Consider the following 27,816-nt stretch of genomic DNA (forward strand, 5'->3'; position numbering starts at 1 on the left):
CAGTCCTTCACGGTGTAGTGTGTTACCAATTGTTTTCTTGGTGACTATGGTCCCAGCTGCCTTGAGATCATTGACAAGGTCCTCCCGTGTAGTTCTGGGCTGATTCCTCACTGTTCTCATGATCAATGCAACTCCACGAGGTGAGATCTTGCATGGAGCCCCAGGCCGAGGGAGATTGACAGTTCTTTTGTGCTTCTTCCATTTGCGAATAATCGCACCAACTGTTGTCCCCTTCTCACCAAGCTGCTTGGCAATGGTCTTGTAGCCCATTCCAGACTTGTGTAGGTCTACAATCCTGTCCCTGACATCCTTGGAGAGCTCTTTGGTCTTGGCCATGGTGGAGAGTTTGGAATCTGATTGATTGATTGCTTCTGTGGACAGGTGTCTTTTATACAGGTAACAAACTGATATTAGGAGCACTCCCTTTAAGAGTGTGCTCCTAATCTCAGCTCGTTACCTGTATAAAAGACACCTGGGAGCCAGAAATCATTCTGATTGAGAGGGGGTCAAATACTTTTTTCCCTCATTAAAATGCAAATTAATTTATAAAATTTTTGACATCCGTTTTTCTGATTTTTTTGTTGTTATTCTGTCTCTCACTGTTCAAATACAACTACCATTAAAATTATAGACTGATCATTTCTTTGTCAGTGGGCAAACGTACAAAATCAGCAGGGGATCAAAACTTTTTTCCCTCACTGTATCTGTCAACTATTGTGTAGCGTAGCAGCAATCGATATTGGGTGAAAGGCAGCAACAGTAAAGGGCCTCATAAACAGTCAAAATGTCCAATGTCCAATAGCAGCATTGTGAAGTACAGGTGTGCAGTGGTGTTTATACTAGAAAGTATGTCACATTGCACTTAATCTTTTGTCTTTTATCAATGTTAATTGATAACTTTTAAAACTAGCATGTTGCTCATCTGTTTCTCAGTGTTATAACTTATGCATGCCAGCAGTGCATTACAGGAATATCCACAGTCCTCTGGCAATCAAGACCATGCTGTGTGGAAAACAACTAAACACTGACCACTTAAATAATTCAAAGACCTTGTACAAGTATTTCGGATATTAGGAAATTCATTTAGTTCTTAACAATTCTTAGCAGTATCCATTTTAGCATTTAGGACATCTCTTAAAATGGCTGACTTTCTAGTAGGATGGCACAACAAGCCAGGACATTACCTCTTCCTGTTAACAGAGGGCAGTCTAGTCTGAGATAACCGGTCTGTAGTTCTGGTTATTAATCTTCTGTCCCTGTGTAGTTCTCATTACCGGTTCATGGACTATAAAAGTATATACACCCACACAATGTTAAATACTGCCTCTGTATTCACTGAATAAGTGCTAAACTTTGTCATCCTGTTTCTGCCTTGTGGGTTATGAGCCAGCTATCCCTGCCACATATTATAACTCTATACTTGAGTGTGGAAAAACTCAAGTGGCCTGCACAGAGCCATGACCTCAACCCCACTGAACACCTTTGCGATGAACTGGAATGCTGACTGCACCCCAGGCCTCCTCGCCCGACATAGTGCCTGATCTCACTAATGCTCTTAATGGCAGAGTGTGCAAATCCCCATGGTCACACTCCAAAATCTAGTGGGAAGACTTCCCAGAAGAGTATAAGTTATTATAAGAGCAAAGGGGGACTAAATCTGGACCAGGATGTTTCAACAAGTATATATGGGTGTGATGGTCAGGTGTGCACAAACTTTTGATCATATAGTATATTTTTACTCCTTTATTACAAGGCTGTTACTTGTCTTCTAGATGTTTTCTACTAGTTTTACTGAAGTTTAATCTTCCAGAATACAAAGATTAGGCTGTAATTATATGGGGATGTTTAAAAAAAATGGACATGCATTGTGTACATGCAAGACAGTGAAAGCACATAGAAAGTCACAGATGAATGAATAAATAGATAGATAGATAGATGGATAGATAGATAGATATACAGTACTGTGCAAAAGTCTTAGGCACCCTATTTTTTTAGTAAAAACTTTGTTATAAATTTTATTTGATGACTTCTACATTATCGAGTCAATACAAAAACATTTTAGATTTCATTGTACTACCAAAAATATATATAAATAAAAATAGATAGATAGATATAGATATAGATCGAGAGGGGTAGATCTGTAGATATATATAGATATTGATATATATATAGAGGCACCCTATTGTTATTATAATAATAATAATAATAATAATAATAATAATAATTGTATCTTACCTTAAAACTCTAGAATCATCCTTGAACCCTAATATTAATCTTCTCATCTTTTATTTAATGGAGTGTTGTTATTGTTGGTTTTTTTGGTTGGTTGGTTTTTTTTTTGTTTTATTTATTTGCAAGCGTGAGATCATATTGACTCCTCACATTTATTTTGATATATGATGTATATAGAAAAGATACACTGAAGGGGAAAATAAAAGCAGATTTAATCTACAGGCAAGTCAAAGATGGCCATTATAACCTGACATAGTTTTACGACAAACAACAAAAAGCCAACTATAGAGATCAATTACCCGTCTGATATGTAGAAATTATCTCAGTATCAAATTCATTTATGGGTCTGGTTTGTTTTTGTTTTCGTTACTACATCATCGCCCATATGTTTTATATGTTTTAGAGAGTTCAGAGTAGGTCTGAAGTATCAACTAGGTTCCACCTTAACAGACAAAATAGGAAAAACCTATTCAAATGAATTGCACTAGGCTGTCTCCTGCTTTTTGAGAGAGAAAGTGTGTCAGTAGGACATCAAGCGCGTTTGGGCTGACAGCCAAGTGCTGCTGAGTAACATTTCATCCAGCCATTCACACACGAGGCTGTGTACGTCTATACCAATAAGCATGAGAAAGCACTGACTGGGCGGAACTGGTGTGTATCTGGATCGAGCACCACTGTGAGAATCTGTAGACTGTGGGTAATTACACTGGGCTGGAGAAAATTACCCTGTGTTTGTAGATACATAGTTACAGTCTGAAAAGGTTTGTAGTTATGCAGATGGGTTTGAAACCGTGATTGAGATGAAAAACAATCAAGGCAGTCTGCCTACAGATGGTTGTTATATAACTGAAAACATGAGAGCTGGAGCGGGCGAGGCTCTCGGGGATTTACTGATTTTTCCGCTTCGTGCCCTGGAATACAATGCCATGGTCATTTGCCTTCAGCTGTCTGATGTGTCAGAGACAAGAATAGAAAATGGAAGATGAGCAGTTCTCTAGCGTGTACATCGGATTATTAAGGTTTATGATGTTCCTTTTCGCAATCTGCAAAATAGACCTATACCCAGAGAAAGCCACAGTGCCAATGTCAACATATGTCATTTTCATATTGAATATTGCAAACACACCCCACTCATTTATTCCAATATGTTTTATAAAGAGCATTAAAAAAAATTAGACATCAGAAATAAAAGGCAAATGATTCAAATATGTATAGTCACCTTTTATGCAAGCAACATTTTTCCAGGTAGTTTGAGTGACACTTCCACTAGTTCGTGGTTCTAGTAAGTGTACAAAGGCTGTAAAATAAAGTACATCACATAGGTGAAGTTAAGAGGTATAAAGCGAAGTGAGGAAATGCTCAAAAAAAAAGTTTTTCACTCATTTAATTAAATTAAATTTTTCCCACTACAGATTTACCACTTTCCACTCACAGGGCCAGTTACAATGTGTTCAAATGTAGATTTACAAAAAACAACAGTTTTATAACAATATATATAAATAACTTTTTTTATTCGCCTCTGTAATGATTCATACAAGAAATTTACAGTACTGAGCTTCTGTGATTATCAACATTGAATAATATGTTACGCAGAGCCAGATGAGGTAGACGAAAAAGCGTGTTTGGTTCCTCATTTGTAGACAGCAGTTCCTACAGTAGTGCTGGTTATCTAACGTTTTTGCCCCCTCTCTCCTGGATGCCTGTAAGGGTTTTAAGTGATATGACATTGTATGGTTGGAGAAAGATAACCAGTACAAATGTTAGAGCAGTCGTTTTAACCGGGGCTGCATGATATGGACAGAGGACTGTTTTGGACTTGGAGCTGGTGCGAGAATGGTAGTAAGAGAGAAAATACAGAATTATTTTTATTATTATTATTATTCAACCCATTATATTAATTTCTTTACTCTCTTTTTTGTTTTTTTTTCCCCCACACTTTTCTGCACTTATGTATAATTGGTTAGGGCTCTGTGGTCAAAGACATTAGCGTAAATGCATTGTACAGCCCCATCTGTTCAGCGCAGCATTCAAATGTGCTAATAAGTGCTCTATCACAAAAGCTGCCGTGTTAATGAGCTGCTGTGAAACATCTAACCTTTGCTGCTTCACTCTGTATTATACTCCCAAGTACTATTCATCATTAGATTACTGTCAGAAAAGCGTGACTAACGATGGTACCTTTTTCTGAAAGGTCTTCTGCCACTGTAGAATCTTTTAAACATTTTGTGTCATTTTATGTTTAAAAGGTACATCACCCGTTCATGTTTCTCTTTTTCATGATGTTTTCATTCTGTTGGCAAAATGGCCGAAAGTACACAGTGTGGGTTTTAGAGATCGTTAGGAAGAAGCCATTATGTTGTGCCATTCAGAGGCATCAACAGGACTTCTGGTTTTCTATAGCCCATATTATTTATGTGTGCGGCTTCCTGTCTGGCTCTGATCTTGTTCTGTGTCTATTCATTATATTTCCGCAGCTCAAATAGAGGTGATTCCATGTAAGATCTGTGGTGACAAGTCCTCTGGGATCCATTATGGTGTCATCACCTGTGAAGGCTGCAAGGTAGAAATCTTATTTTGCACTTCCCTTGAGACATATAATTTTCATGAATGTCAATTCACAGGCCACAGAACAGAATCTTATACAAGACCTGATATAATATACAGCGATGATGCTAAACTATATTCTACAACAATTTCTTAAGAAAGCGTTAGTGTGTGTATACACTCACAGAGCACTTTATTAGGCACACCTACTCATTCATGCAATTATCTAATCAGCCAATTGTGTGGCAACAATGAAATGCATAAAATCATGCAGATACGGGCCAGCAGCTTCGGGTAATATTCACATCAACCATCAGAACAGAGGAAAAAATGTGATCTCAGTGATTTTGACCGAGGCAAAATTGTTGGTGCCAGATGTTTTGAGCTGTTTTGAGCATTTCTATAACTGCTGATCCTGGATTTTCAACAGTTTTTACTGTTAACTCAGAATGGTGTAATAAAGTAAAAAAACATCCAGTGAGTGGCAGTTCTGTGGATGGACATGCCTTGTCGATGAGTGAGAGAGGTCAGAGAAGAATGGCCAGACTGCGTCGAGCTGACAAAAAGGCTAAAGTAACTCTGTATAACCACTCTGTGCAATTGTGGTGAGCAGAAAAGCATCTCAGAATGCACAACATGTTGAACCTTGAGGGGGATGGGCTACAACAGCAGATGACCATGTCAGGTTCCACTTATCAGTCAAGAACAGAAAGCTGAGGGTGCAGTGGGCACAGGGTCACCAAAACGGGGCAGTTGAAGACTGGAAAAATGTAGCCTGGTCTGATGAACCTCGATTTCTGCTGAGGCACACCATGGACCCAACATGCCTTGTGTCACAGTCCAGGCTATTGGTGGTGGTGTAATGGTGTGAGGAATGTTTTCTTGGAACACTTTTGGCCCGTTAATACCAATCAATCACTGCTTGAATGCCACAGCCTATTTGAGTATTGATGCTTACCATGTGCATCCTTTCATGGCCACAATTTACCTCGTCTTCTAATGGCTACATCCAGCATGATAACAAAGCAAAGGTCTGGTTTCATGAACATGACAATGAGTTCAGTGTTCTTCAATGGCCTTCCCAGTCACCGGCTCCGAATCCAATAGAACACCTTTGGGATGTGGTAGAACAGGAGATGAAAGTCCACCTGCGGGAATTGTGTAAAGCAATCATACATTCGCAACGTGGACCAAAATCTCAAAGGAGTGTTTCTAACATCTTGTGAAATGCATGACACGAAGAATTGAGGCTGTTTTCAGAGCAAAGGGAGGCCCTACCCAGTAGTAGTATAGTGCTCATAATAAAATGCTCAGTGAGTGTATATGTATTGCTAATCTATTGACCTGCAATCAAAGTGACATCATTCATAGCATCATTCATAGTCATCAAGGTAACCTTTTATATCATTTTACAGGGATTTTTTCGGCGCAGTCAGCAGAACAATGCTATGTACTCATGCTCTCGGCAGAGGAACTGCCTGATCGACCGCACAAACCGCAACCGCTGCCAGCACTGTCGTCTCCAGAAATGCTTGGCACTAGGCATGAGCCGAGATGGTAAGATATCAACCTCATCGTTCCTCTATGCAAATAAAATCGTATGCTAGCCACCAACTGGCAGCTGTAAATCATTAGGAAGTTCATTCCTCTGGCATTTCACGCTTAATTAAAGTTTTTTTTTTTTTCATTTTAATTGTGTAACACCTATCCATGTGATAAATGAGTACAGGAATGACTCCACTGTGTTGTGGCTGACTGATTAGTCATCCAAAAGTACATGATGTGCTAAAACTGTGCTAAAAGCAAGGATTTCACTCTCGCTGTCTCTTTTTCTCACTCTCTTTTGGTTTAATTAGCAATTAAATGATTCACCAAATGTCTGGAAGAGTAATTCTCGCTAAATATTACAGTTCTTGAATAAAAAAAACTTATCAAAAGGTTGTTAAATTCATGTATGTTTTCCCATAGCGGTGAAGTTTGGACGCATGTCCAAAAAGCAGCGTGACAGCCTGTACGCGGAGGTGCAGCGGCACCAGCAGCTGGCGCGCGAGCCTGAGGAGGCGGGCGAGGACAGCGGACTCAGCCGCTCGTACAGCAGCACAGGTTCCAGCACCTCCTTCAGTGATCTAGACGACATCACCACGCTACCCAACGGCCTGCTCTTTGACCTGCCACTCACACCAGGGGAGGCAGCTGAATACTGTGCCTTTGACCTGCTTGAGGGCGGGGTCAGTAGTGCAACAGGGAGTGCAGCGAGCAGCAGCTCATCCAATCAGAGCTCTCCAGAGCCTAGCATGCTGGATATAGTGGAAACAGGCCGAATGAAGCACGAGTACCAGCTGCTTCCTGAGCCCAGCCTGCTCACGCACACCCTGTTGGGGGCATTATCCGATGACTGCTCTTTGCTTGATATAGGTGAGTGTTTGGCTCAATATAGATGGTGCAGGGAAAGTTTTTGATCTTGTGGAACCACAGATTAGCAGAACTATCCCTAACAAATACTACACTGGTCCTGAACGAGTTCCTAGTTTAGTTGTGATGCAAAGTGCACATGTATGATCAGTCTGCAATGTGCTGGGTTTACTCTGAATGTACCTGGTCCACAAAAGGGTTCCTAGAACTTTTGACGTTTTTCAAAAAGTTCCTGAGTTTCTGTACAGGTTACTGCAGTGGAAACACTTTTACATTTTACATACATAGAAAGGAACATTCTGTTGCCCCTTTGTCACTGAGTTCTGTAGCATAATTATGTTAAGGACCAGTGTCGGGTAAATTACAAAAAAAAAGTAATCCACTACAGATTACTAATTACTACTTTAAATTTGTAATCTCATTACATTACTGATTACTGCATATAAAAAGTAAGCAGATTACTTATTACTTTACTTTCACGTTACTTTCAAAACTTATCAAAATACACTGCAAAGTGAAAGTCATAGTTCTTCCAGTAATTTTATCCCGAGTCAATGTATGACATGATCAGATTGTCACTGTTTGTAGGACTACCAGACCGATAAAATATAAAACTTTTCTAACTAGGCTAGTTTGGGGTCACTAGCCAAGGGGAGGCACAGCTAAGCTATCATTGTATGGGTTTAGCTGCTACAGTGCCATGCAAAGTACATTATCTTTCCTTATGCTCCCTCATATCATGTTCACGTAAACTGGAACTCGTATAGACATTTACACACCTTGTTTAGCTGCTCAGTGGATGTCAGTGTTTCAGTTTCAACCCCTTTATTGGTTTAAAATAAAAATCAGCACATATACATTTTTCCTCACATTGAATGTGTGCTAGCGTTTGGCAGAAGTGAAACCTGTCAGCCAATAAGACATGAGTATTTCCATGTATTTTCCTGTAAACCCTGTCTGATTGGACTCGCCTCCGTTCACTGGAGATATAAAATTACAGGCGTTTTTCTTTTACTGACGTTCAGTTACAAAGTGACAAACTCTCTACAAGTGGAGAATTATTCGGGGGTAAAGAAATAATCTTCAGGGCAAAACGTGATTTATTTTAAAATGCATTTTACTTAATATTGTTTTTTAACAATAAATTTGTAACACAAGTAACGTAATTTTATTGACATCAGCAACTGTAATCAAATTACATACATTTAAAAGGTAATGCGTTATATTACTGCGTTATCAGAAAAAGGAATTAGATTACAGTAACACATTACATTGTAACACATTACACCCAACTCTATTAAGGACATGTACCATCATTAATAATGCATTGGTTTTAATTGATATCTTGGGAGCAGGTAAGTTAATAGTCTAATGTGGAATCTGGAATTACAGCCATGAGTCCTTTAATTGCCTTTACATAAGCTAATAAAAAGTGATAACATAAATCAAGTTAGATATGGACGAGGTGTGGCTCAGGTATGCGCAATTCTGACCTTGGCCCATTATTCTTGCACAATATTGACTCGAGCAAGATGCGAAATTTATGTTTTGGCCATTGTAAATACACTCCAAAAGCCAATGGAATTCCACTTGAGACCAGTATAGAAATATATAAATATGACACTGTTTATTATTTTATACCTTTGACTCTTTAAAGTCCATAAAATATTTTGTTCCGAGGACATTGGTGGAGTGCATCATTGGTTTCTTTACAGGAGTGTGCATCAAATTAGCAAAAACATTAGCATTAATACAATGAAAAGTGTGATCAAATGGATTATAACCAGCACACGTTAAAATTTCATGACCTTGTTTTAGTAGCTCGTGGCTTCAAGTTGTGCGCATGAGTAACTGTCAGAGCACAAGAGCTATAAAAAAAAATCAGTAATAGGATGTGCTGGATCAAGTGCTATTTTATTCGCTGTATAAACGTGTGTTTAAAAGCATTGGTCTAACACTATTGATAAACCCCCATCTTAGGCTCTTCTTCTATTCAAGAAAAATCTGGCAACCTCGGAGGCGTGAACTACACGCAGGTGATTTGCATAATCTGAATGCCACACTAAGAAAATCAATTTAAGCAGGTGCATAGCCAAGTTTAAATACATGCAGATTTCCTTATAACTGACATAACTTTTGTACATAATTCATAGACTCTGAATATGGTAATCAACTTCTACATGTATTTAGACTGGATTTTTTTTTTAGGTTACTAAAAAAAACGCCAAATACTTTATATCAAACATCTGTCCTCGGGGTGCCCCATATAGTCTTGTTTTGTTTATTTATTATTATTTTTAGCTCATTTCCTAACATATAAGTTCCCAAGGTATCCCAATTTCCAAAGATAATTGAGGAAGATGAACACTGATTTAAAACGATATAGTTGCTTGCTATTGCCATAAAGGGGGAACATGGTTAAACTATTACTTAAACTATACCCAGGGCAAAATAACTGCAGCTTAGGCTTTGTACATGTCTGGGGTAATCGAAGCAGCTAGCCTGCTAACTCTAGCTTTCTATGTAAATAGTATGTACAGTTACATGTATTTTGTTACCTATTCGCTGTACTTTGTTCTCCAGCCTGTGGCTAGTCTTAGCATGCTAGTTAAAGTGTACACCAGAGAATGGAAAGATGAGGCACACATTATATCCTGAAATATCAGAGTTTTAAAATACAAAAATACAAAAATAACTAGTGCTCCATCTGAACAACTTACTCCCATATTAGAGAACACACAAACTCCTTACCTGTTCATTAAGAAAATAAACACTCTATCAATCCTATACCCTTTTCATCTTGTATATTTTCTTACATGCTCACTCGCTTTCTCCTGATTGGCTGCAGCTCCTGCCAGTCACTGTGTATCCAGAGTTCGTTCATTTCTTAAGTGCATATTTTCTGCTAGTTCCAATCTGACACTCTCTCACTTTAAATTACTATTACAGGATTGTCAGCAGCTCATGAACACCATAAGTATTTTTTTCCTCCATAGACTTTAATAATAATGATTTTTATCTTTCGATTTCACAAAATCAGAAACACTTTTTCCTCAGAGCCTTTGATTTAATAATAGCCATCACAGTGTGTTCTGTGAAAGAGTTATCCCTTATATTGTATCATATTCTCAAATGATGTAACGCTGATGAATCGATCTTTGTGTCCAGAGCGGATCACTCAGAATGTGGTGAAATCACATATAGAGACGTGTCAGTACAGCACAGAGGAGCTGAAACGACTAACTTGGAACCTATATACGCCTGAGGAGACCCGCTCCTTCCAGCTCAAGGTACACATGACAATCAGCTGCTATTCAGCTTGTTTCATGCAGTGACAATAACATTGATGACTCATTTTTGATGAATAGTTAGGCAAATGAGTGATAAGCATGGGAATGAATGACACAGTTGAGCAATCATAATATTGAGTCCTTATCTAAGCACTGTTTTTTTGGCCTTTGAACCAGAAGTGAATATTATGGAACCAGAATGCATATAATTAACAGTATTAGCTAGGTCTTAACCATGGACTGGGTGTTTTATATCTGTAACGCTACACAAGTATGAGATATGGTTTGTTTCTTTTTTGTTCTTGTTTTTTCATGCAGCACTGCCAAAATCTGATATGTTCTCTGATAATTTTGTTTTCATATTTTGTATTATTAGTATTATTATTTTTAGTAGTATTATAAAGAAATGAACAATCACTACCAGAATTATTCCCAACAATCACTTATCACCATTGTTCTTAACAATATATATATATACACATATATACAGTATCTCACAAAAGTGAGTACACCCCTCACATTTTTGTAAATATTTGACTATAACTTTTCATGTGACAACACTGAAGAAATGACAGTTTGCTACAATGTAAAGTAGTGAGTATACAGCTTGTGTAACAGTGTAAATTTGCTGTCCCCTCAAAATAACTCAACACACAGCCATTAATGTCTAAACCGCTGGCAACAAAAGTGAGTACACCCCTAAGTGAAAATGTCCAAATTGGGCCCAAAGTGACAATGTTTTGTGTGGCCAACATTATTTTCCAGCACTGCCTTAACCCCCTTGGATATAGAGTTCACCAGATCTTCACAGGTTGCCACTGGAGTCCTCTTCCACTACTCCATTACAACATCACGGAGCTGGTGGTTATTAGAGACATTGTGCTCCTCCACCTTCCGTTTGAGGATGCCCCACAGATGCTCAATAGGGTTTAGTCAATCACTTTCACCCTCAGCTTCTTTAGCAAGGCAGTGGTCATCTTGGAGGTGTGTTTGGATTCGTTATCATGCTGGAATACTGCCCTGTGACCCAGTCTCTGAAGGCAGGGGATCATGCTCTGCTTTCGTATGTCACAGTACATGTTGGCATTCATGGTTCCCTCAATGAACTGTAGCTCCCCAGTGTCGGCAGCACTCATGCAGCCCCAGACCATGACACTCCCACCACCATGCTTGACTGTAGGCAAAACACACTTGTCTTTGTACTCCTCACCTAGTTGCCACCAAACACGCTTGACACCATCTGAACCAAATAAGTTTATCTTGGTCTCCTAATCCATGTCCTTAGTCTGCTTGTCTTCAGCAAACTGTTTGCAGTATTTCTTGTGCATCATCTTTAGAAGAGGCTTCCTTCTGGGACGACAGCCATGCAGACCAATTTGATTCAGTGTGTGGTGTATGGTCAGAGCACTGACAGGCTGACCCCCCACCCCTTCAACCTCCGCAGCAATGCTGGCAGCACTCATACGTCTATTCATTGAGGGAACCATAAATGCCAACATGTACTGTGACATACTGAAGCAGAGCATGATAAGTATGCAGTATTCCAGCATGATAACGACCCCAAACACACCTCCAAGACGACCACTGCATTGCTAAAGAAACTGAGGGTGAAGGTGATGGACTGGCCAAGCATGTCTCCTGACCTAAACCCTATTGAGCATCTGTGGGGCATCCTCAAACGGAAGGTGGAGGAGCACAAGGTCTCTAATAACCACCAGCTCTGTGATGTTGTAATGGAGTAGTGGAAGAGGACTCCAGTGGCAACCTGTGAAGATCTGGTGAACTCTATACCCAAGGGGGTTAAGGCAGTGTTTGAAAATAATGTTGGCCACACAAAATATTGTCACTTTTGGCCCAATTTGGACATTTTCTCTTAGGGGTGTACGTACTTTTGTTGCCAGCGGTTTAGACATTAATGGTTGTGTGTTGAGTTATTTTGAGGGGACGGCAAATTTACACTGTTACACAAGCTGTATACTCACTACTTTACATTGTAGCAAAGTGTCATTTCTTCAGTGTTGTCACGTGAAAAGTTATAATCAAATATTTACAAAAATGTGAGGGGTATACTCACTTTTGTGAGATACTGTATATATATACAGTACATTTACACATTTATATATTTATACATATACATATAAATGTGTATACACATTCTTATTATTTTTGCTTTTTTCATCTGCAACCTTGATAGAAATTATGGTAATTTGTAAATACATATATAGCTGGGATTGGGATTAGTTAGCAAATAGGTATATACAGTGTACAACAGAAGTGAGTACACCACTGGGCAACATCACTGAAATGTCAAATGATTGTCAAAATTATATCAACTCTCAATAAGTGCATTATTTCTAGGTTGACAAGTAGAGTATTTCCTCTTCTAAACAATGAAAAACAAATACTTTAGAAATAATATATTGAAAATACATTGGGAAAAAAAGTAGAAACTCAGTGCAACGAAAGTGAACCCACTGACACACAAGTTAGAAAACCTGTGGTAATTGTACACCTGTGGTTTCCAATTAGCATAATTGCATGAACATAATTATGAAATGACCTGTGAATACCAGAACTTTCTCTATTTTGGACGTATGGTCTGTGTCTATCTGCATGATGGATCCACATGGAAAAGAATTACCAGAGGAATTGAAAAATCAGACTTTACACAGACTACGTTTACATGGACAGCAATAATCTAATTATTGACCTTATTCTGAATAAGACAATATTCTGATTAAGGTGTTTACATGAGTTGCTTTTAGAATACTCCTTTCATGTTCCCGTTTTACATGTTATAGAACAAACTTGATTAACAGCACACGTCATTACGTTCCCACGCCGTCCGACGTTCCCTCCAGAATTTCATGTATCAACATACACTTTTGGGTGTTTTATTTAAAATTTTACGAAAGCTTCAAGTGCAGTTAATTATTTGTCATGCTATACGTCCAAATAGACGACGGCTTGAAGCCATGAGCTGCGTCCGAAACTGCGTACTTACCTACTACGTAGCAGCTGAGAAACATGTATTTCGCCTATTATGTAGGAGGTAAGTACGCAGTTGCGGACGCGTACTTATTGTTGTCCATGTAAATGTACAGAAAGATGGGGGAAAAGGATACAGGTAGATTGGTGACCAACTAAATATCAGAACTAAAAACACAGTTGCAATAGTAATCAGGAGGTATAGAACGAGTCGTAGGACCACTAATCAGAGCCGCAGTGGCCATCCTCCTACTGTAAAATGACTCCGCGGACTGTGCCCTACTTGCACAATCTAGCACTGAAGAACAGACAGGCAAGTGCTTCAGACACGGCACAGAATTTATCAATGGAAATCGGACTATCTGTGACAGCTCAGACAATACGAAGGATGTTGACTTATGTCAAACTCAAGAAAAAAAACCCTTGCTTGCTCTTTGGCACAAAACTGCAAGAATAAACATGAAACATGAAAGAACATGAAAAGAAGACTGATGAATATTGGGAGCATGTTCTTTGCTCAGATGAGAATTTGTTCAGCTAGGATGCGATCCAGCATGTTTGCCATGAACCTGCCCAGGACTGCAACAGTGAACGCATAGTCCTGACAGTGAAGCACGGAGGTGGGAGTGTCATGATATAGGGTTGCATAATCCAAAAAGTGTTGGGAAGATGACATGTATAAATGGCACCATGAATGCCTGTGGATATGCCAAAATACTGGCTGACAAGCTGACTCCCAGTCTCCAGAAGCTTGGCAGAAAAGGAATATTCCAGCATGATAACGATCCAGAACGCACTGCCAAAATCATGCAACAGTTTCTAAAGAAGGAAAAAGTGCAAAACTATAGTATGATCTGCCAAGTACGTCACCTGACTTGAATCCAACAGAACACCTTTGTGGTATTTTAAAGAGAAAGGTAGAGCAACACAACCCATCCAGCAAAGAGCAGCAGAAAAAAAATTGCCATGAAGAATGGCAGAACATCTCTCCAGAAATTTGTGTAACACTGGTATCCTCCATGCTGAGGAGGATTGAGTCTGTCATCAGAAATAACGGTGGGCATACAAAGTATTTGAATCTCAGTAATGCAGAGCAGATACCCTACATGTTCAAGTTAGAAATAATGCAATTACTTTAAGGTGATACAATCATGAATCATTTGACATTGAAGTGATATTGAACAGGCATGTACTCACTTCTGATGTATACTGTAGTTAATTTGTGGTGCCATGAACAAAGATGACTCCTGCGCCTTCTTAATCTTGCAGGATTTGATATGCTAATTAGTCTGTGATGTCATCTAGCAGCTTCTAGCGACGTTCTGAAGATGCGTTAGCTATTTTCCCCAAAACTGGATGGTTATACGGTACAAGTTTGGATCGGAGCTTGAATAGATAAATTATATGGCTGTGGCTATGGCTGTGATAAAAATATGGCTGGATAGATACAAGTCCATTGGGCTTTGCTTGACCGTTTGTTTGATCCTGATCACCAGACAAGCATTACACGCATCACTGGCTCAGCATCGACAAAAGCATTCATTTCCTGACGTATTCACATTTGATCTTTGGAGCGCACAATCATGATCTAACGCAGTATCGATTGTCTGATTAACACATTGATCGTGTCTTGTGCAGTCTGCTGAGTGGATGTGGCAGCAGTGTGCCGTGCACATCACCAACGCCATCCAGTACGTGGTGGAGTTTGCCAAGCGCATCAGCGGCTTCATGGACCTCTGCCAGAACGACCAGATTATCCTCCTTAAAGCAGGTCAGTGCTACAGGACACGGCACACTGACCAGCACTGAATTTAGTTTACATACATGTACGGTTTACAGCTCTCAGATTTCTGATGGTCAGTATACAGCGTTTTGTTCAATCTAAGTTGCTTAGTTTAAGTTTAAGACTTAAAACTGTTAAGTTGAAGCCGAAAGGAGGCAAATTAATATATTTAAGAATCTGACATTTAAATAGACTAGGTTAAATCGTTCTGTTCAGTTAAGTCAGTAATAAATCAGAACGGTGCACGCTGTTATAGAAAAATAATCAACATGGTATAATTATGACCGCACATCACAAAGTGTTTTATTCCTTCTTATACCACAGCACGTTGCCAACCTCAGTAATTATTTCTTTATTAAAGAGTGAGATTTTGTACTTATAAAGGTCCCTGTGTAGATTACTATAGAAATGATAACATGTTTGAAAGAGCAGAATAAGTATAAACCTGGGAGACCAACACCGTCTGTCTAATCAGAACTGAGAATTCTGCAGCGCTGTGGTATAAAACACATTAGTCAGCTCATCTTCACATAGCCATCAGGTCATATACACAAACAAATTGAAGAGGTCAGTGAAAGAGTTCTGTATGTTTCATTGTTTTAAAAACCTTTTAAAAAAGATGTGTTTGCTAACATTTCTCCCCCCTTGTCTTTTTGTCTCCAACTTTCTTTTTCTCTATACATAACTTTTAAATTGATAATAACGTCCAAAATTTTTGGAAAATTATATATGATGTAATTACATTTTGACAACCATTTTTTTCACCATTCTTTCTATTACCATATTTTACTTCCATATCCCATATTTTACTCCCATACTTTACAATTATATTAACTTAAAAAAAACCTTATCTGGAGAAAATCTTTATATATATATATATATATATATATATATATATATATATATATAATTTTTTTTGGGTGGAGCATGTGTCCTCCTTTTCCCTCTTTCCTCCTCTCTATCTCTCTGTCTCCATGTCCCATGTCCACACTTCCAGGCTGCTTAGAGGTTCTGCTGATCCGCATGTGCCGTGCGTACAACTCCACCAACAACACAATGTTCTTCAACGGCAAATTTGCCAGCCCTCAGCTCTTTAAAGCACTAGGTAAGTGTCTGTATTTCTGGGGAATCATGAGAGCTTGGACCGTCGTGTTCATCTATTCTAACGTGTAACTCCAGAAATACACACTTGCAGTGGTGTACGTGGCTTCTCAGTGATATTAAGTGATGTAAAATGTGAGCTACAGAAATAGACTTTCATTATGGGTGAGTCTTTGAGGAAACAGTTTTCCTGGTCTTTTCTCAGTAAAGGGAAACATGTTCGTTCTTGTCTGTGTTAATCACACACCTAAAGTACAGATGTAGCAGATAGAGAGGAAAAAAATTAATATGTGGTACATATTACATAAAGTTTACATAAAAATATTACATTTATCATCATAATGTGATTTTGTAGTTTATATACTAAACTTCATTTGAACATTTCCAATTAGTAGATTGAATTATGTAGCTGGAGTGTGATCAGTTCGCGTAGGTTCTAAAATTTGGAGCAAATCAGATGTTCATGATAGCCTCATGACTTAATCCGTTTTATTTATTTTCTGCACAGGGTGGCCTAATCATTGACATATTGTGTGTGTGTGTGTGTGTGTGTGTGTGTGTGTATGTGTAGGCTGTGATGACCTGGTGAATGCCATCTTTGAGTTGGCCAAGAGCCTGTGTCGCCTGCAGTTGAGTGAGGAGGAGATGGCCCTATTCAGTGCCGCCATCTTGCTATCACCTGGTATGCTACAGACAAGTATTTTGGATGTAACATACTACATGATACATGATATGAACAGATAAAGTGTTCTAAATGGGTACAAATACAGGTGCAGTATCAGTTGTTGTTGTTTTTTTTTTCAGAAAGGTACCTCTGGTTGAGACTAGTGTGAGGTCAAGTCAAATTTGATTTATAAAGCACATTTAAACACAATAGTGGTTGATCCAAAGTGCTGTATATAATAGAATCACATTAAATAGCCTCATAAGACAAAGAGTCTAAATACATTTTAAGAGATTTAAAAATGGTTAAAGATGGAGCGGACCTCAAGTGAAAGGGAAGACCAGAGTTTAGAAAAGGCTTAATCGTGCTTTGTGTTAGTACAACAACAGGGGACCGATAGATGAAGTTGATTATAAGATCTTAGCATTCTGGTAGGAGATTATGGGTGAAAAAGGTCAATAATGTTCTGTGGAGCAAAACCAATAAGAGCTTTACATGCATGAAATAAGAATTTTAAAATTCATTCTGAACTAGAGGTGAGCGTCAGGACTGGGCTCTTGTACAGGACGCAACAAGAAAAAATAAAAATGACACGAGCAACAAAAAAGTTGCTAGAAACAAACATACTCCATAGCCACGTGATGCACTTACAGCATCCTTAGTAACTGCCTGGTAAGGGTTGCAGATGTTTAAGTTGGACTACTAGTTTATATTTTGGGAAATATATATGAAAATAAAAAAGTCCTGTGCACATTTCAAGTTGAGACCAGTTATGAGTGCTGGCATTTCTGCATCTTGTTTCGCAAGACACCCCCCCCCCCCCCCCCCCCCCCCGGCATGGTGGTAGGGTTCGTTATTAATAAAACAAAAATAATAATTCTGGTTTGCGCCACACCCACATCTGGTTTAAATCCAGATCCAGATTACTACATCATGTTGTAATGTCTAATAAGAAACCTCTACCAAACGCAAATACACATACACTATGATTTCCTGCACCTCTCTCACCATCGCCTCTCCTTTCCTCCACTCTTTCTCTCTCTCAGATCGCCCGTGGTTAACAGAGAGTCAGCAGGTGCAAAAGCTGCAGGAGAAGGTTTATTTGGCCCTGCAGCACAGCCTGCACATGGGGGGAGGCAGTCAGGAGAAACTGGACAAGGTGAGGGAGATCATCCGACATGACATTTTTCTCTCTGTTTAATTAGTATGTAGTAGGATGTGTGAATTTATTATCTATTAATTTTTTATTACATTTTTTTTTAAACCAAAAACAAGTCTCAAGGATCACGCTTTCAAAATGAATATACTATATCTGTGTGTAAATTCATAACGATCCTTATAAGAAATTATAAAAGTAAAAGGAAATGGAAATGTGGGACAATTAATATCTGTTCAAATTTATTATTAGCGTTTATGTTTACATGGCAAAAGAACTGTAGGTTACTTACCGAGTTAGAATGTCGAATGAAAACCTGTTGATACTGTTTAATTTGCTAGGAATGTTATGTAATCTATTTGCTAAGCAGGTTATAATTAAGAAAGTTCTAGCACTTTGTGGACGTGCCTGAGGGTAGAGTCATACAAGCAGAGAAGTTAGAGTTAGTTAGTTGGATGGATCAGATTGCATTGGGTTGTGGATGTTGGAAAGTGTTAGCTTGTTCTTGACCCCATCCAATCACCTAATCTACAAACTAATTTGGAACGGTGGCAAAATGTAAAAATCGTAGACACCCTGACTAGTCTTCAATGAGCCCTGGGGTAGGCCTGTCATGATAATTACGCTATCGACTTATCGTACGATATATGGACGTGACTCAGGTCACTTTTGCCGACCTCGATATCGCCCGTTGTGTTTGTTTACATAAGAATGAATGTCACCCACATGTCAGCCGTCCGCACTGCTTCTGTCCCATCATCTGCTCTAGCACTGTCAAATGACAATTTGTTGAATTACATGAACATTCCATTGCGAAAACGCTGCATTTGAATTTAAGAAGAGCAAGCACTGGCACTATTTTATTTCAGACACACTGTTGAGAAAATGACATGCAACAATGCACCAACAATGTTTGGGTGAAGAAGAAAAATCTAGAAAGAGTAGTTCTAGTATTTCTAATAATCCAGTCGTAATCAGTAATGTTGGGGATTGAGCCGCTTAACCTGCGTGAGCTGAAGCTGAACAGTGAATGAACAGCGGTAAACTGAAACGCTTCACTTGCGGGTTAATTAACTCGCCAAACACATCCTATATGCATGTGAGGTTAATCCGACACCTACACAACATAAACCTCATATTACAACTTGCTTCTGAACAAAATGACGCGAATAAACTTAAATAACGCACTAGGTAGTGGAAATGGAAAGTCACGTTGTGAATACGCTCGTTCCATAACAATGCACTAAAACACGGACAGTGCAGAACTAAAGCATAAAGAATTAACAATATTCTATTACAATAGTGTTCTCATTGTAATGTTATTATTTCAGGAGGTCAGGTTTTCACAACAAGGGTAGCTTTCACATATTTTTGTTGATGCATGTTTAATTTCATATCTAAAATGTGTGAATATTTGCTTTAATTTTTGCATTTTCGATGGCATTATAGTCAGAGTACGACTGACTGAAATGAATAAACATGACATGACAATTTTTTGACATTCCAGTTCCAATGTCTGAATATTTGTAACACTTAACAGTTCATTGCTTTTTGAAAGGGTGTACTTGCATTATTACGCTCTTATATTTTCATTATATCAGTTAGGGCTGGGCGATATTGCACAAAAACTTTATTAACTATTGTGAATTACGATTTCGACTTTTTTTTGTTTGTTTTTAGATAATGCAATTGAAAAATTACGCACTTTATTTCAAAACGGTTTTTTATTCATTAGAATGTACTTTGGGAAAACAGTAACAGCACCATCTATAGCAAATAGTGCAAACAATGGTTCTCTTTTTCTTTTTTTCTTTTTTTAAAGGATATTTGCACATTATTTGCACTATATTATAGCGGTTGCTAATTTTGCACAACTTAGTGCACCCTTTCGTGTCTTTTTCGTGTCATTTGATGTCTTTCGTGACATCAAATGCCACCGCAATGGAGAAGTCAATTTGGGGTACTCTTCTCATATCCGCGTTCAGTCCTCGTTTACGGAGTGACGTCAAATCAGCATGGTTGCAGACAGCATCAGAAATAAACAAAGTAAAACTTCTGACATTTAAATGAATTATGCTGCATATGCAAGTATTAGCTTTAGATTAATCAATATACAGACATATTTGTTTGTTAAGTCTAAACCACTGACCAAACAGTTTTCCATTTGAGAAAGAAAATATACATCACTCATCCGAGTTAAGCCGGGTGCACACTGTGCGATTTTGAAAAGTCCTTTGCGACTGTTTCTTGTCAGACTGTATGAACACGATCCCCCACTGTAAGCCATGTCACACTGTAGGATCTCACTGTCATTAATGTCGGACTGTATGACAGTCAAGACGCGAAAAGCGGACGCACGCAAGAAGACTCATATGGAGTAGGTGAAGCCACTCTACAGGACTGTGCCTCAAATCTTCTGACACTGCCAGAATTTAATCGGAGGAAAAATTTGATCGCAACGTCCGTTAATTGGCTGTCAGGGAACACGTCAAACTAGCGATCAAAGACTACAGATTTTGGCCTGGGATTATAGGAATCTTTTATTATTCTCAAAATTTGTCTCATATGACCAAATTGTGGCCAAAATCGTACAGTGTGAACCCGGGTTTAGCTGCTTAGCTTGATGCTAAGAAAATACGAAAAAACATTGGGGTGATCAGTTCCCCACTTCGTCTGTCGAAAGTGACGTAATTCCAACCGGCGAATTACTACTTAAGATGAAATGTAGCATTATATTTTACATACATCTGACTTTTCAAACCTGTACCAATTCCATATCTTTGAAGTGATATTTGAACTTTTTGCTATGAGCTCAGTGCTTAGCGAACTGCTGCCTGTTAATCTTTTTGTTGTTGTTGTTGCTGTGGTTGTTGTTGTTTTAATCAAAGAGTGCAGTGTTTGGGATCCGCGCAGGCTGTTGGAGGTGTTTATAATAATTCCTTACATTTATATAGAGATTATATTTCTAGAAACTCACAGTGCTTTAAACAGTATGGGAGGGGGAATCTCATCAACCACCACTAGTGTGTAGCATCCACCTGGATGATGCGACACAGCCATATTGTGCCAGAACTCCCACCACACACCAGCTGTTAGTGGAGAGGAGAGAGTGATGTAGCCAATTCAGAGATGGAGATTATTACAGATAAGCCATTACAGGGCCATAACAGAGAGGGTCCAATGGGAGAATTTCGTCAGGACACCGAGGTTATACCCCTACTCTTTTAGGATAGGTGTTTACGAAGGCTGCCTTTCCTTCATATTTGTTTAAACTTTTAATTAGCATTCATGAATGTTTTAATTAAAATTTTAAATCCGCATATATAAACATGTACAATCTTGATTAGAACGTTTTGAAAATTGCATTAAAACAGCCATTCAAAATAACCAAATGAATTGTGAAAAACGGCCAGCCGTAATATCAGTGGCATAAAATGGTCTTAAAATGACAATAATATTGTGTATCGCAATTATTTCCCGACCAGTATAATGTCCAACAAAAGTAGTTATGGTGACAGGCCTACCCTGGCGGTCCCTTGATTTGACTTGAAGAGCTCAAAGTGGAAAAGTGCCTTCTACTTCTGTTTAACAGTTTCTTACTAGCACCCCCTGCTGGACATAATACCTATGGGACCATGTCAGTGAAATGGGACAGAACTATTATACGGAATGATGTGTTTCATAAAATTTCATAAGCATTTGCTAATTCTGCAATTCTTCTTTTGATGTCTCGCTTCGTAGATGGCGTCCAAGCTGCCGCAGATGAAGTCAATCTGTAACCTCCACATCGATAAACTGGAGTTTTTCCGGCTGCTTCACCCCGAAACGGCCTTCAGCTTTCCTCCTCTCTACAGGGAAGTGTTCGGCAGCGAGATCAACTTCCCTGACTCCACTGACAGTTAGAAGCAAGGAGAGAGGGGCTGGGAGGGGGGAGGGGGGTGGAGATATGGCAGAAGAGGAAGAGAATCAGATTCACTGGTGCAGAGAGAGGACGTGTGAAAGAGAGGACGTCAAAGACGGAGGACTATAAAGAATAGTGTTAAAGAATAGTGTTAAAAAGAAATCGAAACCTGTCAAAACCTCTTAGCAGCCCAGACAATCTGGCGTTTTTAGTTACTATTATGTACAAAGAGCACCACAAATTAGTATAGGGGCCAACACACAATACTCCTCTCTCTACACACACACACGACAACACCTGAAAGCACTTTCGTATTATTTAAGAGTATCTATTAAGGCAGAGGTTCATAATCCTGTCCTCAGGGACCCTCTGCCTCCGGCACAGATTTTTGTTCTGGTCCTTTTCTCAATGCACTTCTACCAGACATTTCCGATCACCCAGCTCAGGTGCGGTAACATCTGGAATAAAACGACGTACCTTCCCCTTTACGCTTAACGCCGTGGACTAATTATGAATGTATGTCCCTATAACAGCACTTAATACATATGCGACCGAATGTACATACTGCACTTTGGTTCGCGGAAATGCTTTACGAAACCCATGTTGGTTACATGTGACAATCAAGAATCTTCTTGAAACCAGTGAGTGCCCAGATGTTTGGTAGTACAAAAGGACCAACCTCCACGATCGACACATTGAGTGTGCTGGTAGGGCTGGGCGATATGATGATACGATATCGATATCATGATGAATAACGTCACAACACACCTTTCTGAAAATATCATCAATGAAACACTAGCAAAATTCATTGTTATGGAAGATAACAAGCATAAATATTACTAATTAATTACTTTATTTATTTTTCATGTTAAATTGTATGTTTCTGTAGTCATCAAAGTGCAGCTCACCCTTGACTTCAAGGGTTCAGTATGTTATGCTGTTATGCTAGCACTAGGGGTGTAATGATACGGTGCATTGTATCGTTTGTTACAAGGCTCTCAATTCCTTATGCTTGTATATCCAAAGTTAATAGACTATCCATCATGAAATACCACTTGTATCACATGAGGTGTAATAAACGTTTAAACTTAATCAAGGCAACGCTCTCTCAGACGAAGTAGTGTATCTCAAAACTTTATCTCGATTCAGGAGTTTGCAAAAAGCACGTTTGTCTTAAACATTCTATGTTTCACGCGCTAATACAGCTAGCATACTAGCCAGAGAAATCCATTCAGGCAGCTATAAATCTCTGATTCAACGCGAGCGTAAGAAATCTCCACTGTAATTGGAAAGTTCGTATTTTGTAGTGGGGAACACAGGATTCAAAAACACATCCAGGGGTACAGAGCGAGCTAACAGCATAATGGGACACGTCCCCTGGTGAGTCAAACCAGTGGAAGTTAGCCACGCTTCATTAGGTTTCATTCAAATGCACAGCTCAGGGGTGTAACCTGGCAGGGCATCTGGGGCTGTAGCCCTGAAGATTTTCTCTTTAGCTCTGAATAATTCTCCATGTCTAGTGCTATGTCAAAAAAGCCCTCTTTGATTCACGTGCGTCGAACACGAGTACAACTAAAAGGTCTCGTTTATCAGCAAACATCACTGCGAAAGGCAGTGCAAAACAATTTTGCTCAATCGCAATGTCACCAATTCAAGTAGTTCTCTGAATTAAAAGTGCGAAAAAAGAACTCTGCAAATTGCATCGCAATTTAAAAAAACAAAAACAAAAAAAAAAACAGCAAAAGCAAGCATTTTGATCCGCTACAATCAAAAAACAAACTTCAGAAATCCCATACGGACTGTTTTGTTACGTGTTGCAATGAGTCCGAACGAATCACGCAAATACTATCATTATTACATTTCGATGTTTTAATGTTTTCAGGAACTGAAAATGACAACCCAAGGCACATACTCATGCAAATGCTCATATGATTACACCCCTGGCGAGCACTTCTGAATATCATGATATCTCTTGTCCTCACTATGAAATATTGCCAAATCGCCCAAACCTACAAGCTGGCATAGTTAATAGTATGCAATAAAAATGTGTCACAAAGTAGTACATCAAGGAAAAAGAAGGCTTGTACATGCTCACACTTCCTCAGGCTTGAGTGTTCAGACAGTGTTCGGTGCTGCTTTTAAGTTACTTTTGTTTTTATTTTATTTTTATTTTTTTAATGCAATGAGAAACCTCAGTCCCAGTGCATCTGTCCTTGTAAATGGCACTTTTACAGAAAGTGTAAGAATTGTGTTCCTTTGAATTTATGCATTCATTTATAGATATTTTGATGAAGGATGCATATAAATAGATACATATATGTATATGAACCGAGAGACACGGACAGGGGGGGTGTAGAAGACAGCAGGAGTAAAAGGAATAGAGAACAGGACTTTCAAGAAAAAGCAAGGACTGGACTTGGGATTTCCTATTTGGCCAGGAACAATGAACTGGCAACAGGAACTAGGCAGTGCAAACAAGGAACGTGCTCTTTTGAAAAATGTTACAGCTGATCGGCTATTCCACTTTTCTGAGTGTTTTTTTAACAGAAAGGATGCTTGTTACAAGACCACGTGATGACACTCCAGTCAGAAGATGCATATTTTTAACCCAGTGGTGAAGAAGGACATGTTCATGGACCTGCTCGACATTCAGGAACCCTTTTTCATGGCCGATCTGAGTGACTGACATGCTGTTGGAACTGTTCTGACAGCCGATGCATAGACACTCATTGATGAAAAAGATGACTCAGTATGTGACACACACACATTACACACATACACATTCATGCACACACATGCATCCAGGGCCGGTTCAGGTTTGTCCTCTGTATTATTTTGTAAATTGTGGCTACCTGTTTTAGTGTCCCACTTCCTGTTTCTCCCCACCTTTCCTCCTGCTCGTACACTTCAGCATGATGAAAGGATTCCTGTATGTAAAGGCTTTTTGTAGTCTGTACCATCAAACACTCATACACTCTGATAATTCTCAGACACTACTCAAATACTGTTACGTTCAAATTTCTTCAAAATCCACTGTAATCTACAAGCACCCCCTTGCTACAGAACCAAAAGTCCAGGAGGTGGAGTTGGACCTGATCCAGCTTGGGGGGAGTCGACTCAAAAAGCCAAGAAGTGGAGACAACTCAATGTGGCTGAATATGTTATGTGTTTGTACAGCATTTTTATAGGTTAGGGCTTAGGATTAGGCTTATAAGAGGAGTTGGATCAGGATCAGGTCCAGCTCCACCCCCTAGACTTTTAATCTCAAATTCTGAGCAGCCTGAAGCATTCAAGAGAAACGAAGGCATCATTAGTACTAATGAGGGTTTGCACAGTACATTATATGTAATTATTTTAGTTTTAGGTGCATGCAATGTCATCATTTTTGAAGGTACATGTACAGTACATCACAAGGAGACTAATCTCTCTGTGTGCTTAGTTTGCTCTGGTTATTGGTTGTAAGAAGGGGAACAAATCTTTTGTTTTCCATCCACCTGTTACAAAAATAAGCATTTTATATAAATCACTCAGGGAGCTAGCTGGTCTCTGTTCTACCAGTCTCCTAGCTTTGCCAACCAGACACAAAACACACACACACACTCACCCACACCCACGTATGCACACATACTGTAAAGGCACCCCACTTTTTGCACCGAACAAGAGACCCGTATCCTCAATCACTGTGTCCTGTAGCTATATATTATACAGTATATATTTTTGTGAATGTCGAACACAAAGTGTCAAAGACCTTTCCTCTTTCTTCTAATGTTAAACTATAAGATTTTTGAGTCTGAATTATATTAGGTATATTCTATACACTAGTTTAAAAAAATAAATAAAGATAAAAAATTATTCATTGATGTATGTTGTTTTAATGTGAGCTTAGTTTGGTTGGACTGTAACTGTTTTGTCCATTTATAATTGCGTGTCCAAAAAACATGTCTTGTTCGTTTCATGGTCTGTTTTAACACCATAGAAATACCTATTTTTGTTTTCCTTTCACATTTATTGGTGTTTTATTACAAAATGTTAGAATCTCTTAACAATTCATCTCATTGTAACACCATGTTTTAAAAAAAAATGTGCTTTAAAGAATGTAATAAAGTGGGTTTTTTTCTACTATTGAAGGGATCAAATGGTTTTTGGACAAGTAATAATACTGAGATATAAACCTGCTATTTCAACTGGACAAATGCAATTATTCAGAATTGTGAAAAAGTCGTAGTCACTCTATTTGTTTAGTACAAATTTTGTACAAAGATGTTTGTTTTATGAATTCCAAATATTACATTTCCAACAAAAAAAGAAAGTAACACATTTCTTAACAGACCACTTTTTCAAAAACAGAATGAAGACTGATGGGTTTTGCATTTAAAAAAAAACTGACAGTCAAACCCTGCATCCCAATTGGCATACTATCCATATTAAATAGTGGCCAAGATGATAATTAGTGTGTCCCAAATTGTACAAATTGAAATTGAGTATACCGGTGGTACCCGGATAGTCTACTATATCGAAGTGTGGATCCATGGACACTTTTTCAGCTAATATTTCCCACAACTCGTTGCATGAGGGAAGAGTTTGCTTCACATTCAAGGACGCATTTTAGAGAGGTGTAAACGAAATGTGTAAAAAATAAATCAAGGGAAAGATCAATGAAATTATATAGTATAAATTATATAAGGAATAATAGAAAAAAAGGTTTAAAGAAACAAGGAGTTTGTTTACGGTGTCATTGTTCTCTTCCCCGCAACGTTCTCTTCCGTGCGTCCCAATATTTGCATACTCTTTTAATAAACACTCAAAAGTATGTACTTTTTCTTCACACAAAAAAAGAGTACGTACTATTAGTACATAGTATAAGTATGCCAATTGGGACGCAGGGAAAGTCTCCAGAAGAACCGTAGCAGATTTTCCAAGATGTTAAATAAAACTTACCAGAAATTTCCTTATAAATTTGCACAAATTTATAAGTACCTAGTAAGAGTAGTAAGTAAGAGACTACTGATGTTTTTTTTTTTTTTTTTAAAGCAAAGGGTTGTCACACCACATATTGTTTTTTTTAGTGTATTGCTGTTTACTGTTCTTTAAATTATTTTTTTATGTAGAAAAGTTTCATTTCATTATTTTTGATTACATATTTGTTTACAGCCTTTTGCATGTGCACTGTACTAGGCCTATGTATATGACAGCTATTCGACAAAATTGTCGCTTTGAGAAGCTAGAGAAGGTACTACAGGAAGACAGGGGCGTGGTCACGCGATGGGCGTGTTCTCTACGTGGCTTTCTAAAACTTTCCGGAAGTTACCTTTGTTACCTAAGCAGCAACCTCCGCTATTGTAAATATTCTACGTAGGGGGTAAACATTATTGTTTTTGATGCTTTTCGAGCACGAGGGAACCAGTATTTAAAGTTTAATCTTAGTAAGACGACCGTCACATCCTAAAACACTTTCACACTTCTCGAAACGTAAACTTTTACAAAGTATATTTATTTGTGGCGTGGGATATTATATGGTTTAAATGGCTGTTTAAACGATTGTTACAAATACTGTAACATTTAGCAATCGGGTTCTTGATTTATTAAATTTTTAATTATTTTTTTTTTAAGTAAAAATTTCGCGAACAGGAAGTGCCACAACAATCTCGTTGCTGAAACCCCGACTTCTGCTCTGTGATTGGCTACTTTTTTATAACGCTTTCGGCTCGACAGGGTTTAATAGGTGACTTGGCATGACAGTGTGAA

The 27,816-nt window shown here is 38.6% G+C and overlaps 1 protein-coding gene across 2 annotated transcripts in view; it reads left to right on the top strand.

Moving 5' to 3' along the window:
• rorcb (RAR-related orphan receptor C b) overlaps nt 1-26,193 on the top strand; it is a 41,048-nt gene extending 14,855 nt beyond the window's left edge. For both annotated transcript variants that reach the window (XM_017496415.3, XM_017496416.3), the window contains 9 exons: nt 4,707-4,792; nt 6,192-6,333; nt 6,745-7,191; nt 10,357-10,478; nt 15,105-15,237; nt 16,247-16,354; nt 16,922-17,032; nt 18,061-18,173; nt 21,912-26,193. In XM_017496415.3, the coding sequence (XP_017351904.1) occupies nt 4,707-4,792; nt 6,192-6,333; nt 6,745-7,191; nt 10,357-10,478; nt 15,105-15,237; nt 16,247-16,354; nt 16,922-17,032; nt 18,061-18,173; nt 21,912-22,073 (1,424 nt within the window). In that variant the 3' untranslated portion in view covers nt 22,074-26,193. The remainder of the gene's footprint in view (nt 1-4,706; nt 4,793-6,191; nt 6,334-6,744; nt 7,192-10,356; nt 10,479-15,104; nt 15,238-16,246; nt 16,355-16,921; nt 17,033-18,060; nt 18,174-21,911) is intronic.
• Nucleotides 26,194-27,816: the final 1,623 nt, after the last annotated feature.

Source organism: Ictalurus punctatus, chromosome 20, assembly GCF_001660625.3.
Source record: "Ictalurus punctatus breed USDA103 chromosome 20, Coco_2.0, whole genome shotgun sequence".
Lineage (NCBI taxonomy): Eukaryota > Metazoa > Chordata > Actinopteri > Siluriformes > Ictaluridae > Ictalurus > Ictalurus punctatus.